The 14,217-nt window shown below is 51.1% G+C and overlaps 1 protein-coding gene across 3 annotated transcripts in view; it reads right to left on the bottom strand.

Moving 5' to 3' along the window:
* The window catches only part of LOC139226546 (alpha-2-macroglobulin-like), a 209,663-nt gene that overhangs the window by 57,378 nt on the left and 138,068 nt on the right, over positions 1-14,217 (bottom strand). For all 3 annotated transcript variants that reach the window (XM_070857384.1, XM_070857386.1, XM_070857385.1), the window contains 6 exons: positions 9,927-10,152; positions 8,767-8,893; positions 8,345-8,466; positions 7,787-7,838; positions 4,616-4,699; positions 3,977-4,153 (listed from right to left, as the gene is read on the bottom strand). In XM_070857384.1, the coding sequence (XP_070713485.1) occupies positions 3,977-4,153; positions 4,616-4,699; positions 7,787-7,838; positions 8,345-8,466; positions 8,767-8,893; positions 9,927-10,152 (788 nt within the window). The remainder of the gene's footprint in view (positions 1-3,976; positions 4,154-4,615; positions 4,700-7,786; positions 7,839-8,344; positions 8,467-8,766; positions 8,894-9,926; positions 10,153-14,217) is intronic.

Here is a 14,217-nt window from a genome sequence, read left to right on the forward strand (position 1 = left end):
TCATTGCGAGAGGGATGGAATACAAAAGCAGGGAGGTTCTGCTGCAACTGTATAGGGTATTGGTGAGGCCGCATCTGGAGTACTGCGTGCAGTTTTGGTCACCTTACTTAAGGAAGGATATACCAGCTTTGGAGGGGGTACAGAGACGATTCACTGGGCTGATTCCGGAGATGGGGGGTTACCTTATGATGATAGATTGAGTAGACTGGGCCTTTACTCGTTGGAGTTCAGAAGGATGAGGGGTGATCTTATAGAAACATTTAAAATAATGAAAGGGATAGACAAGATAGAGGCAGAGAGGTTGTTTTCACTGGTCGGGGAGACGAGAACTAGGGGGCACAGTCTCAAACTACGGGGGAGCCAATTTAAAACCAAGTTGAGAATGAATTTCTTCTCCCAGAGGGTTGTGAATCTGTGGAATTCTCTGCCCAAGGAAGCAGTTGAGGCTAGCTCATTGAATGTATTCAATTCACAGATAGATTGATTTTTAACCAATAAGGGAATTAAGGGTGATGGGGAGCGGGCGGGTAAATGGAGCTGAGTCCACGGCCAGATCAGCCATGATCTTGTTGAATGACGGAGCAGGCTCGAGGGGCTAGATGGCCTACTCCTGTTCCTAATTCTTATGTTCTTATGTTATCAATGACCTCCACAGTACCCACCCAGGCATCGTAATAATGAAAGCGATAGCCAGATCCCACATGTGGTGGCCCGGTATCGAAGCGGACTTAGAGTCCTGTGTTCACAGATGTAATACATGCTTGCAGTTAAGCAATGTACCCGGGGAGGCGCCGTTAAGTTTATGGTCTTGGCTCTCCAAACCGTGGTCTAGGGTACACATCGACTATGCAGGCCCGTTCTTGGGTAAATGTTCCTTGTGGTTGTAGACGCGTACTCCAAGTGGATTGAATGTGAGATAATGTCGGCTAGCATGTTCGCTGCCACTACTGAAAGCCTGCGGGCCATGTTAGCCACTCACGGCTTACCCAATGTCCTGGTGAGCGACAATGGGCCATGTTTTACCAGTGCTGAGTTCAAAGAATTCATGACCCGTAACGGGATCAAATATGTCACATCTGCCCCGTTTAAACCAGCGTCCAATGGTCAGACAGAGAGAGCAATGCAAATCATCAAGCAAGGCTTGAACCGGGTAACTGAAGGCTCACTGCAGACTTGCCTATCCCGAGTCCTACTTAGCTACCGCACGAGACCCCACTCGCTCACTGGGATCCTCCCACCTGCTGAACTGCTCATGAAAAGAGCATTTAAGACAAGGCTCTCGTTAGTTCACCCTGATCTACATGAACAGGTAGAGAGCAGGCAGCTTCAACAAAGTGCATACCATGACAGCGCAAATGTTTTCATGTGAGATTAAAATCAATGATCCTGTATTTGTATTGAATTATGGCTTCCCGGCACTGTCGTGGCCAAACACGGGGGGAGCAGGGTGTTTCGGGTCAAACTTTCAAATGGACTCATTCACCGGAAACACTTGGATCAAATCAAAATCAGATTCAGACTACCCTGAGCAACCCATCTTGGACCCTACCTTTTTTGATCCAACACACACACCAGTGGCAACCAGCACCACGGTTGACCACGAAGCAGAACCCATCATCCACAGCAGCCCTGCAGGGCCCAACACACCAGGCAGCCCAGCAAGGCCAGCTGCACAGCAGCCCAGCGAGGGCCCAGCAAATGATTCAACGATACCAGCTTTCACACCGAGACGATTAACCAGGTGAAGAAGGGCCCCAGCTCGACTCACATTGTAAATAGTTACACTATTGACTTTGCGGGGGGCGGGGGGGGCGGGGTGCGGGGACTGTTGTTATATATGTAAACTTGGATTTACTCTGTACAGCCACCAGAGGGCTCATCCCCTGGAGTCCCAAGAGATCCCATAATCCCTTGGGAGCACAGGTATTTAAGGAGGCCTCACAGGTTGGAGAGGCACTCTGGAGACCTGCAATAAAAGACTAAGGTCACACATTACGTTGAGCTCAGAGTGTTCAGTCTGACTCTTTCTCCATACATAACACTCACCACATTCACAACCGCACTCACACTCACCCACAACCGCGCACGCACACACACACACACTCACAACACACACACAATCACACTCACTGGCACACATCCATCTGCATTGAACAGCAAAGAAAGGAGTGCCAAGGCCAACAACCCACTGATGGACTGCCCACCCCAATGAGGTTTTAATGAAGCACATTACTGCAGTAACCACTGTAAACTTGCATTTGTATAGCCATGACCCGTCATGATCCGAGAACATTCCAAAGCTCTTTACAGCCAATGAGGTATCTTTGAAGTGTCGTCACTGTTGTAATGTAGGGCATCAGTTTTTGGTGGTGTTGGTTGAGGAATAAATATTAGCCAGGATACTGGAAGAATTGCACATTAATGATAACGAACAAATAACCAGCCAGGTACAACAACAACAACTACTGACACTCACACCTGTGTTGGAATCTGACCTGGTGTCAGCTGCGGCTTAGCGGGCAGCTCTCTCGCCTGGTCGTGGGTTCAATCCCACTCCAGGGACCTGTGCACAAAAATCTAGCCTGACACAAATTGGCTGCCGTTGTAATGTAGGAAACACGGCAGATAATGTGCGCACAGCAAGCTCCCACAGACAGCAATATGATAATGACCAGATCATCAGTTTTTGTTTTGTTGATTGAGGGATAAATATTGACCAGGACACCGGGGAGAACTCCCCCTGCTCGTCTTCGAAATAGTGCCATGGGATCTTTTACATCCACCTGAGACAGCAGACGAGGCCTCGGTTTAACGTCTCATCCGAAAGACGGCACCTCCGACAGTGCAGCACTCCCTCAGCACTGGGACTTGAACCCACGACCTTCTGACCCAGCAACAAGAGTGTGCTACCCACTGAGCCAGTGCCGAGAGGGTTTGTAGTGGGATAAACGGGACCGAGACACAACGCTGCACGCACACACTCCCTCATACTCGGCACACGCTCCCTCAACTCACACTCGCTCACTCACACTCACACTCCCTCACACTCGGCATTCCCTCGGCACCCCCTCACACTCGCTCACACTTGGCACCCCCTCACACTCATTCACACTCGGCACCCCCTCACACTCGCTCACACTCGGCATTCCCTCACACTCGCTCACACTTGGTACCCCCTCACACTCGGCACTCGATCACACTCCCTCACACTCGGCACTCCCTCAGCACTCGATCACACTCGGCACTCGCTCACACACGGCACCCCCTCACACTCCCTCAATACTTGATCACACTTGGCACTCACTCACACTCGAACCCCCTCACACTCGGCACCCCCTCACACTCGCTCACACTCGGCACCCCCTCACACCGCCTCAGCACTCGGCACACCCTCACACTCTGCACGCCCTTACACTCGCTCACACTCTGCACCCCCTCACACTCACTCACACTCTGCACCCCCTCACACTCGCTCACACTCGGCACCCCCTCACACTCGGCACCCCTCACACTCGGTCACAGTTGGCATCCCCTCACACTCGGCACTTGCTCACACTCGACACCCCCTCACACTCGGCTCACACTCACTTGGCTCCTCCTTACACTCCCTCACACTCGGCACCGCCTTGCACTCGGCCCAACCTCACACACAATCTCACACACACACACTCCCAATGTTACACTCACACAATCTCACACTGAGACACACAACGTCATACACACTCACACAAACACTCTTGCACACACACTAAGACACACTAAGACCAGTCTCTCATTCTCTCAAAGTGTCTGACCCACTCCTGGGCCCCATCAGAGAGAGGAGCTCTTCACCCCCTTGACCCTGGCCTGGACTTTGTCCCAAGGTCCCCGACTGAGGCCCTGGAGCAGAGATGAGCCCTGAGAGCCGAGCTGTGCCGTGTCTCAGCACTGAGAGGTGGGCGTGAGTTGGAGAAGGAGAACTGTGAAGGAGCTGTACCTGTCTTTAGGAAGCCAGTTGCCTTGGACTGGATTTCGCTGGTCAGCTGATGGGTTTGCTCCAGGTATCTCTGGACATAGATATTCGGGGCGAACTTCACCATGTTCTGCTCCCCACATCCCGTGGGCAGTCTCAGTAATCCATCGAGATTCTCCATTGCAGAGCCCATAATATCCCCTGGAGACAGGAGAGGTGGAGAGAACATCGCACACCGTTAACTGGAGTTAAATCCTGATTGGTCAAACCCCAAAATCAAACCCCAATCTCAACCCCAGCCAGAGCCCCAACCCCAGTCCCAATCCCATTCCCAGCCCCCACAATCACAGTCCCAACCCTAATCCCAACCCCAGCCCCCACAATCTCAATCCCAACCCCAGCCACCACAATCCCAATCCCAACCCCAGCCCCCCAATCCCAACCCCAGCCCCCACAATCCCAGTCCCAACCGTAATCCCAACCCCAGCCCCCACAATTCCAATCCCAACCCCAGCCACCACAATCCCAATCCCAATTCCAACCCCCTAATCCCAACCCCAGCCCCAATGTCAGGTGCAATTGTGGCCTCAGCACAGGCTGGGATGGAGCTTGGGCCTTGCCTGCTGTGTGTGGGGCTCAGTAGCGGGAACGTTTGCCTCTTACCCAGCACGGTGACGTACGCCCTGCTCGATCCTTCAACTACATCTCCTGGGACCTCCAGGTGAATCTTCTCGGTGACGACCTTGCCTGGAATGGAGCAGATTACGAGGTGACAAACGAGGGACATCACTGGACAACGTTGGTCTCAGGTCCTGCCCCCACACCCACCCCCCCCCCTGCAACAACCCTTTCCAATTACCCCCTTCTCCCCTTGAATCCAGTTACACTGCCGGCTCCAATCTCACTCCTGATGTTGATCCCACAGCCCGATCCCCTGATCTCCCCACTTCAGAGGGGCAACAGACACAATATCCCACCTCCCTTCTCTCTTCCTCTCTGTTTCCCACATTACAACAGTGACTACATAGCGATGTCCAATGGTCGTGAAAGGCGCTATATAAATCTAAGTCTTTCTTCCTTTCTTCCTGTCTCCCTCTGCACATCTCTCCTAATGCTTCTAATCTCCTGTCCCACCCACTCTCCCCATGGTCCTAGAATCATGGAATGATACAGCTATTTGGCCCAACTTGCCTGTTCCAGTTCTGAACGAGCTATCCAATTAATCCCACACCCCTGTACTTTCCACATAGCCATGGAAAAAATGTTCCCTTCAAGTATTTAGCCAGTTCTCGTTTGAATGTTACTATTGAATCTGCTCCCACCGCCCTTTCAGAGTGTGTTCCAGATCACAACAACTCGCTGTGTAAAAAATGTTTCCTCATATCCCCTCAGGTCCTTTTGAAAATCACCTTAAATCTGCTGCTGAAACCCTCATCCATGCCTCTGTTACCTCTAGACATGACTATTCCAACGCACTCCTGGCTGGCCTCCTACATTCTACCTTCCATAAACCAGAGGTGATCCAAAATTCTGCTGCCCCGTGTCCTAACTCGCACCAAGTTTCGCCCATCCACCACCCCTGTGCTCGCTGACCTACATTGGCTCCCGATTAAGCAACACCTCGATTTTCAAATTCTTATCCTTATTTTGAAATCACCCCATAGCCTTGCCCCTCCCTATCTCCGTAACCTCCTCCAAACCTCTGAGATGTCTGCGCTCCTCTAATTCTGGCCTCCTGAACATCCCTGATTATAATCGCTCAACCATTGGTGGCCGTGCCTTCTGTTGCCTGGGCCCCAAGCTCTGGAACTCCCTCCCTAAACCTCTCCGCCTCTCTATCCTCCTTTAAGATGCTCCTTAAAACCTACCTCTTTGATCTGCCCTAATATCTCCTTATGTGGCTTAATGTCAAATGTTGTGTTATAACCGTCCTGTGAAGTGCCTTGGACCGTTTTACTACATTAAAGGCGCTATATAAATATAAAAGATTTTGTAGTTGTTCTCGTTGTGGCCTCTTCTGCCAGTGGAATCAGTTTCTCTTTATTTACTCCATCAAAACCGTTCATTATTTTGAACACCTCTATTAAATATCCCCTGAATCTCAAAGGAGAACAACCCCAGCGTTGCAAATCTTTCCATATAACTGGTCCCATTTGTTATGTATGTAAACTTTACCAATGTGTAAGACTTGCCACCAGGGGGCGCACCTGTGGGAGACCCAAGGGTCACCTGCACACCCTGGGCAAGCAGGTATAAAAGGAGGTCTACCATGCTGCCTCCTCACTCTGGAATTACATTAAAGAGACCAAGATCGCAACAGTTTGAGCTTACTGTATACAGTCTTGTGGCGTTAGTCTGAACATAACACCATTTCTGGTCCCGTTCTTGTAAATCTCCTCTGCACCCTCTCCCAGGCCTGGACGACAGTGCTTCCTAAAGTGCGGTGCCCAGAATTGGACACAATACTTCAGCTAAGCTTAACCAGGGTTTTAGAAATGTTCAGCATCATTTCCTTGCTTTTACACTCTATCCCTCTATTTATAAAGCCAAAGATCTCATGTGCTCTTTAACAGCCTTCTCAACCTGCCCTGTCACCTGCAACGATTTGTGTACATACACCCCCAGGTCTCTCTGTTCCTGCACCTCCTTTAACATTGTACCATTTCGTTCATGTTGTCTCTCCTCATCCTTTCTACCAAAATATATCACTTCACACTTCTCTGCGTTAAATGTCATCTGCCATAAAGCTTCCCATTTCACCAGTCTGTCTCTGCCCTCCTGAAGTCAGTTACTATCCACCTCACTGTTTGCTACATTTCCGAGTTTCATGTCATCTGCAAACTTTGAAATTATGATCTGCATATCCAAATCTATCATCATCATCATAGGCGGTCCCTAGAACGAGGATGACTTGCTTCCACACCAAAAGGGATGAGTTCACAGATGTTTCAATGAAGGACCCTATGTTCCAGTCCTGAACTCCAGTTGAGGGGGTGGAAGATGCCTGTGCGTGGATTCTTTTAACGTGTGGAGGCCGTTGCACACCAGCCACCACACGGGCTTGACAGAGCTAGGTCTTGGTCCAGTGGCAAGGATTAACCAGGACAACTGGAGACCAGCTCTGTTGCACGCACCTAGTGCACACACATATCGCAGCGTGGGCTGGCCCGTGCTGCCCTTGGGCCCCTGGCCCCGAACTCATGCCCCTCATTTGCCACACCTCTGCCACAATCTCCCACCGAATCTCAGCCATGACATTCTCGCTCCTCTGCTTTACCAGGGCCCCGTCGATGCTCCTGCCCACGTTCCAAACAGCGACCTGGGTCCTGATGACGTCACCCAGTCGCCCACCTCGAAGCCATTGCACACTTGGAGCAGCTCGCGCTGGAGGTTGTCGTGGTTTGCTGCAGCTCCTATAACTCCCCACCTGTGGAGCTGTTCTCTCACAGGTCGGGGGGGCCACGATGCACACACGGAGCAGGGAAACGGTCTCTCCCCAATTCGAGTACGTTGGTGTTTCAGCAGGTTGGATGAATCAGTGACTCTTCCCACACAAAGAGCAAGTGAATGGCCCCTCGGCAGAGAGAAGTCCAGGTCCCAACAACGACCCCTGGGAAACACCACTTTACACTTCCATCCAGTCTGAAAAACAACTGTTCACCACTACTCTCTGCTTTTTGTTCCTTAGCTAATTTCGTACTCAGTCCAGATAGACTGTACCCTCCTCCTCCACTGTGCCAGTGCTGTGGGGCCAGACCCAACCCAACCACACATGGACTGTGAGAGAGAATTCAGCCTTTCCCATCACACACACTTTAAAGGGATTTACCGTACCTGCAGGACACAGCAAGGAGCTGTGTGTCAGTTCATTCTCAGTACCCTCAGGCTGAAACACAGAGAGAGAGTGTTAGTGAGAGAAAGCATCTGAGCGCGAGAGAGAGAGAGAGAGAGAGAGATATAGACAGAGCGAGAGAGAGAGAGATAGACAGAGAGAGGAGTGACAAAGTGAGAGAGAGACTGAGTGAGAGAGAGAGAGAGAGAGCAAGAGAGAGCGAGCGAGAGAGAGCGACAGAGAGAGAGCGACAGAGAGAAAGAGACAGAGAGAAAGAGACAGAGAGAAAGAGACAGAGAGAAAGAGACAGAGAGGGGGACAGAGACAGAGAGAGGAAGAGAGGCAGAAAGGGAGAAAGGCGGACAGAGAGACTGAGGGAGGGAGAGAGAGTGAGAGAGAGAGAGAGAGAAAGAGAGAGAGAGAGATACAGAGGGAGACAAGGAAGGATACAGAGAAAGAGAGAGAGAGGCCCAAAGAGAGCGTGAAGTATGAGGGGAAGTGAGAGAGAGAGGGGGAGAGAGAGTGGAGAGTGCAGCCTGTGCTGGGAGGTAGGCACTGACCTGGATCAGCAGTGGTTTGCGGATGATATCCACGGCTCCTTTCACAGGCACGGACACCACCTCATTCCCGCACAGCGACTCCGAGGCAATGGATTCTGCTCGAACTGTCACATTCTGCTCACCTGGATCAAAACAGAAAGAGTGGTGAGAGGGAACGGGACAGGGATCAGGAGCAGGAAGCCGGGCTGAATCACCCTCCCTCCCTAACCCAGAGATCACTGGACAGGGAACAGGAGCAGGAACCAGGGCTGAATCACCTGAGCACAGGCTGGGGTTGGAGCTTGGGTTGATGTTGGAGCCTGGGGTCGAGGCCGTGGTCGAGACCTGGGGTCAGGGTCGTGGCCTGGATCGGGGTTGGGGTCAGGGCCTGGGGACGGGGCCTGGGGACGGGGCCGGGGCCCGGGCTTGGGTTGAGGACTCACCCAGTCCAGAGGCGGTTAGGTTCCAGCTGAAAGTCACACTATCCTTGGAACAGACGCAGGTCTCCTGTCTGCTGCTGCTTTCAGAGGTTGCCTCAAATCCCTGGGCCTCCAACAGAGTAATCCTGACCTGAGGGGGAGAAAGGATCAGGAAAGGCTGTGATCTCCAGAGACTCAAAACTCCAACGAAGCTCTCCCGCCTCCTGCTGAGCTATTCTCCTCTCCAGAGGCTGCTGACTATCCCTGGGCTCCAGTCATCCCACATACACAGCAGGAAAGGGCCAGGCTCCAACCCCGACCTGAGCTGCGTTCCCTCTAGGCTGGATTATTCCAATCAATGCTGGGCTGGCCTCCCGACTTTCTACCCTCCTGAGGTCATCCAAAATTCCCGCTCACCCATCAGCCCTGTGCTCGCTGAACTGCATTGGCTCCTGGTTAAGCAACGCCTCTATTTTAAAATTCTCATCCTTGTTTTCAAATCCCTCCATGGCCTTGCCCCGCCCTACCTTTGTAATCTCCTCCAATCCCACGAGATCTCTGCGCTCCTCCAATTCTGGCCTTCCTGATTTCCAGCGCTCCACCATTGATGGCCGTGTCATAAGAACATAAGAAATAGGAGCAGGAGTAGGCCATTAGGTCCCTCGAGCCTGCTCCGCCATTTAATACGATCATGGCTGATCTGATCATGGACTCAGCTCCACTTCCCCGCCAGCTCCCCATAACCCTTGACTCCCTTATCTCTCAAAAATCTGTCTATCTCCACCTTAAATATATTCAATGACCCAGCCTCCACAGCTCTCTGAGGCAGAGAATTCCATAGATTTACAACCCTGGATGCTAAGCTCTGGAATTCCCCCGCTAAACCTCTCGGCATCTCTACCTCTTTCCCCCTTGAAGAAGCTCCTTAAAATCTCCCTCTTGGACCAAGCTTTTGGACATCTGCCATAATTTCTCCTTGTATGGCTTGGTGTCAAATTTTGTTTGATAATCGCTCCTGTGAAGCACCTTGGGATGTTGTGCTTTGTTAAAGATGCTATATAAATGCAAGTTTTAGCTATTGAGCTAGGTAATGAGACGCACACGCACTCACACACGCACTCGCACACAGCAGCAAAGCCTGTGATGCCCCCTCCCAGAGAAGAATAGCCAGCCGACTCACTCACCATGATGCATTCTGTCATATAGTTGAAGACTTTGGCCTTGAGGGTGAACCCTTCTGTCCTGATGATCGAGTAGGGGAGAGCCAGATCCACAAAGAAAGGTTTGAAGGCGTTGAAGGACACAGTGTCCGATATTCCGAGTCCTATCTCCCCGGTACAGAACATACTGCCCTTCCATTCCGTTATGGAGTCTGGCACGGTGAGGGGGAGAGAAGCTGTCCCACTGGATCTGAGATAGGAGAGAATTAGAATCATAACATAGTACAGCACAGGAGGCCATTCGGCCCATTGAGTCCGCGCTGGCTCTTTCGAAGAGCGGCCCAGTTAGCCGCACTCCCACGCACTTTCCCAAATCCCCACAGTTGTTTCTCCTGCAAGTATTTATCCAATTCCCTATTGAAGACTATGATTGAATCTGTATCCACCGCCCTCTCAGACAATGCATTCCAGATCCTAACCACCCATTGCATGAACAGGTTTTTCCTTATGTCGCCTTTGGTTCTTTTGCCAATCACCTTCAATCTGTGTTCTCTGGTTATCGATCCTTCAGCCATTGGAAACAGTTCCTCTTTATTTAAGAACATAAGAACAGAAGAAATAGGAGCAGGAGTAGGCCACCTGGCCCCTCGAGCCTGCTCCGCCATTCAATAAGATCATGGCTGATCTGATCATGGACTCAGCTCCACTTCCCTGCCAACTCCCCATAACCCCTTTTCGCTTAAGGAACTGTCTATTTCTGTCTTAGTTATTCAATAAACCAGCTTCCACAGCTCTCTGAGGCAGCGAATTCCACATATTCACAACCCTTCAGAGAAGAAATTTCTCCTCGTCCCTGTTTTAAATGGGCGGCCCCTTATTCTAAGATCATGCCCCTTTGTTCTAGTCTCCTCCATCAGTGGAAACATCCTCTCTGCATCCACCTTGTCAAGACCCCTCATAATCTTATACATTTCGATAAGATCATCTCTCATATTTACTCGATCTAAACCTCTCAAGATTTTAAACACGTATATCCAATCTCCTCTCGGCCTTCTCTGCTCCAAGGAGAACAACCCTAGCTTCTCCAGAATATCCACGTAACTGTATTCCATCATCCCTGGAACAATTCGAGCAAATCTCTTCTGTGGCCTCTTCAAAGCCTTTGTGTCGTTCCTGAAGTGTGGGCCCCCATAACTGGACACAATACTCCAGCTGCCGCCGAACTGGTGTTTCATATAACTTCGTGGAGCATTCCTCGACCTTTCTACTCTCCTGCCGCCTTCCCAGGCTCGACTCCCTTAGATAAGCTCAGGGCTTCCCTCACTGCAACTCTCGGCATCCTCCAAAGGTCCCAGCAAGGCCCTCGTCGTTGCCTCCTCACGAGCTGCCCAATCCTACCCTTTCGTCAACCTCCCCATCCAGTGCGTCGCTGGGGGCTAATCTTGATAATCTCCTCCCCGTCCAACTCACCCCTCCCAGTGTTGACCCTGCGGACTCTGGCAACGGATCAGCCATCACCGCCCCTCTCTGCATCTCCGTCCAGAATGTCTGTTCACTTGTGAAGGCCGTGGCAGTCCATGAGCTTATTGTGGATGGTTGCATCGACATCACGGCCTTGATGGAAACCTGGCTGAGGAGTGATGACATCTCCCCCTCAATGAAGCCTCCCTGTCTGGCTATACCTTCTGCCACTTGCTCCACTCGGACCCTAGTGTGGCTCTTAGCATCAAATCATACCCCGATCTGCCCCCGACTCCTCTGACACCTTCTCCTCCTTTGAGCGTCTCGCTTTGTTCCACCCCTCCCTCCTCTCATTTAAAATCCTCGTTCTCTACCGCCCACCCAAAACCACGGCAAGTTTCCAACCGAGATGATTCATTGCTTTTCTCCCTTAACCTCTGCACCGAGTGACTCCCAACGTGTCAATCACAGATAAGGCCATCTCGGATCACTTCCACCCACAACTCCTTCCTCCTCCCAGCCCTACTTTCTTCTGTGTCCGTCCCTGGAAAAAGATCTTCCAATTCACTTAAAACTGTACTTTCAAATTCCAAACTCTCCAGCCCTTGGTCCTCCATTCACCAGGTCATTTCTGCAGCTACCGATCTGCTTAACCACACCCTCACCTCCACCTTTGGTGACCGAGTCCCCATTAAAACCATTACTCTCCCTCAGCCTGGCCGTTCCCTCTGGTACAGTCCTCATCTCCGTTCCCTTAAGTCCAAGGGACGCAGACTTGAGCGGAGAGGTGGACAACTGGTTTAGCCCTTCACTATCGGGCCCTGCTCTCCATTACTAAAACTGCTCACTATTCCAGATTCATCATTGAATGCAAAGTAATACCCCGGCTTCTGTTCTCCACTTCAAACCGTCTTCTGAAACCCCTCTCCCCTGCCTCCTCCACCCTCACCTCCAACAACATTCTAAAACCCCTCTCCCCTGCCTCCTCCACCCTCACCTCCAACAACATTCTAAAACCCCTCTCCCCTGCCTCCTTCACCCTCACCTCCAACAACGTGCGAGGAGCTCATGGACTTCTTTGTCACTAAGATTGAGACCATTCGATCAGCTGTCTCTGCCGCTTCCCTCCCTTCCCCTAGCCCACTGGGCCAAACTTCCCCTAAGGTTCTCCCCTGCTCTAGCTCTGAACTCACAACTCTCTCCAGTTTCTCTCCGATCTCTCCTCTTGACCTCTCTGAGCTCATCTTGTCCATCAGAGCCACCTCCTGCTCCTTCGACCCTATTCCCACCAAACGGCTGACCATCCAACTTCCCTTCCTGGCTCCCATGTTAGCCGACATTGTTAACGGTTCTCTCTCCTCAGGTACTGTCTCCCTCTCCCTCAAATCTGCCATCATCAAAAAACCCACCCTTGTCCCCTCTGTCCTTGCAAACTATCGCCCCCATCTCTAACCTCCCTTTCTTCTCCAAAGTCACTGAACGTGTTGTCGCCTCCCAAATCCGTGCCCATCTTTCCCGGAACCCCATGTTTGACCCCCTCTAATCAGGTTTCCGCCCCTGCCACAGTACCGACATGGCCCTTTGTGACCATGTGACCATGGTAACCTATTCCTCCTCGCCCTTCTCAACCTGCTGCCTTTGACACGGTTGACCTCACCATCCCCCTGGCAACACCTGTGCTCCGTCATCCAGTTGGGAAGGACCATCCTCGCCTGGTACCATTCATATCTGACCAGTTATAGCCAGAGAATCGCCTGCGATGGATTCTCTTTGTTACCTCTAGTGTCCCCCAAGGATCTAATCTTGGGCCCCTTCTATTTCTCATCTAAACGCTGCCCCTTGGCGACATCATCCGAAAACACAGTGTCAGTTTGCACATGTAGGCTGACGACACCCAGCTCTCCCTCACCATCGCTTCTCACAGCTCTGATTTTCAGACTGCTTGTCCGTCATCCAGTACTGGATGAGCAGAAACTTCCTCTTACTGAATATTGGGAAGACCAAAGCCTTTGTCTTCATTGTCTGTCTGATGCTCTATGCCCTAACAACTAATTCCATCCCTCTCCCTGGCAACTGTCGAAAGCCAAGCCAGACTGTTCGTAACCTTGGTGTTGTGTTTGACCCCTGAGCTGAGCTTCCAACCACATGTCCGATCCATCACCAATACTTCCACCTCCATAACATCGCCCCACTCTGCCATTCCTCAGCTCAACTGCCACTGAAACCCTCCTTCATGCCATTGTTACTGGTATTGGTGAGGCCACACCTGGAGTACCACGTATAGTTTTGGTCTCCGTATTTAAGGAGGGATATACTTGCATTGGAGGCATTTCAGAGAATGTTCACTAGGTTGATTCCAGAGATGAGGGGGTTGACTTATGAAGATAGGTTGAGTAGGTTGGGCCTTTACACATTGGAGTTCAGAAGAATGAGAGGTGATCTTATCGAAATATAAGATAATGAGGGGGCTCGACAAGGTGGATGCAGAGGATATTTCCACTCATAGGGGAAACTAAAACTAGGGGACATAGTCTCAGAATAAAGGGCCGCCCATTTAAAACTGAGATGAGGAGGAAGTTCTTCTCTCAGAGGGTTGTAAATCTGTGGAATTCTCTGCCCCAGAGAGCTGTGGAGGCTGGGTCACTGAATATATTTAAGGTGGAGATAGACAGGTTTTTGAGCAATAAGCGAGTAAAGGGTTATGGGGAGTGGGCAGGGAAGTGGAGCTGAGTCTATGATCAGATCAGACGTGATCTTACTGAATGGCTGAGCAGGCTCGAGGGGCCAAATGTCCGACTCCTGCTCCTATTTCTTATGTTCTTATCTCTAGACTCAACTATTCCTATGCTTTCCT

Source organism: Pristiophorus japonicus, chromosome 16 (assembly GCF_044704955.1).
Source record: "Pristiophorus japonicus isolate sPriJap1 chromosome 16, sPriJap1.hap1, whole genome shotgun sequence".
Lineage (NCBI taxonomy): Eukaryota > Metazoa > Chordata > Chondrichthyes > Pristiophoridae > Pristiophorus > Pristiophorus japonicus.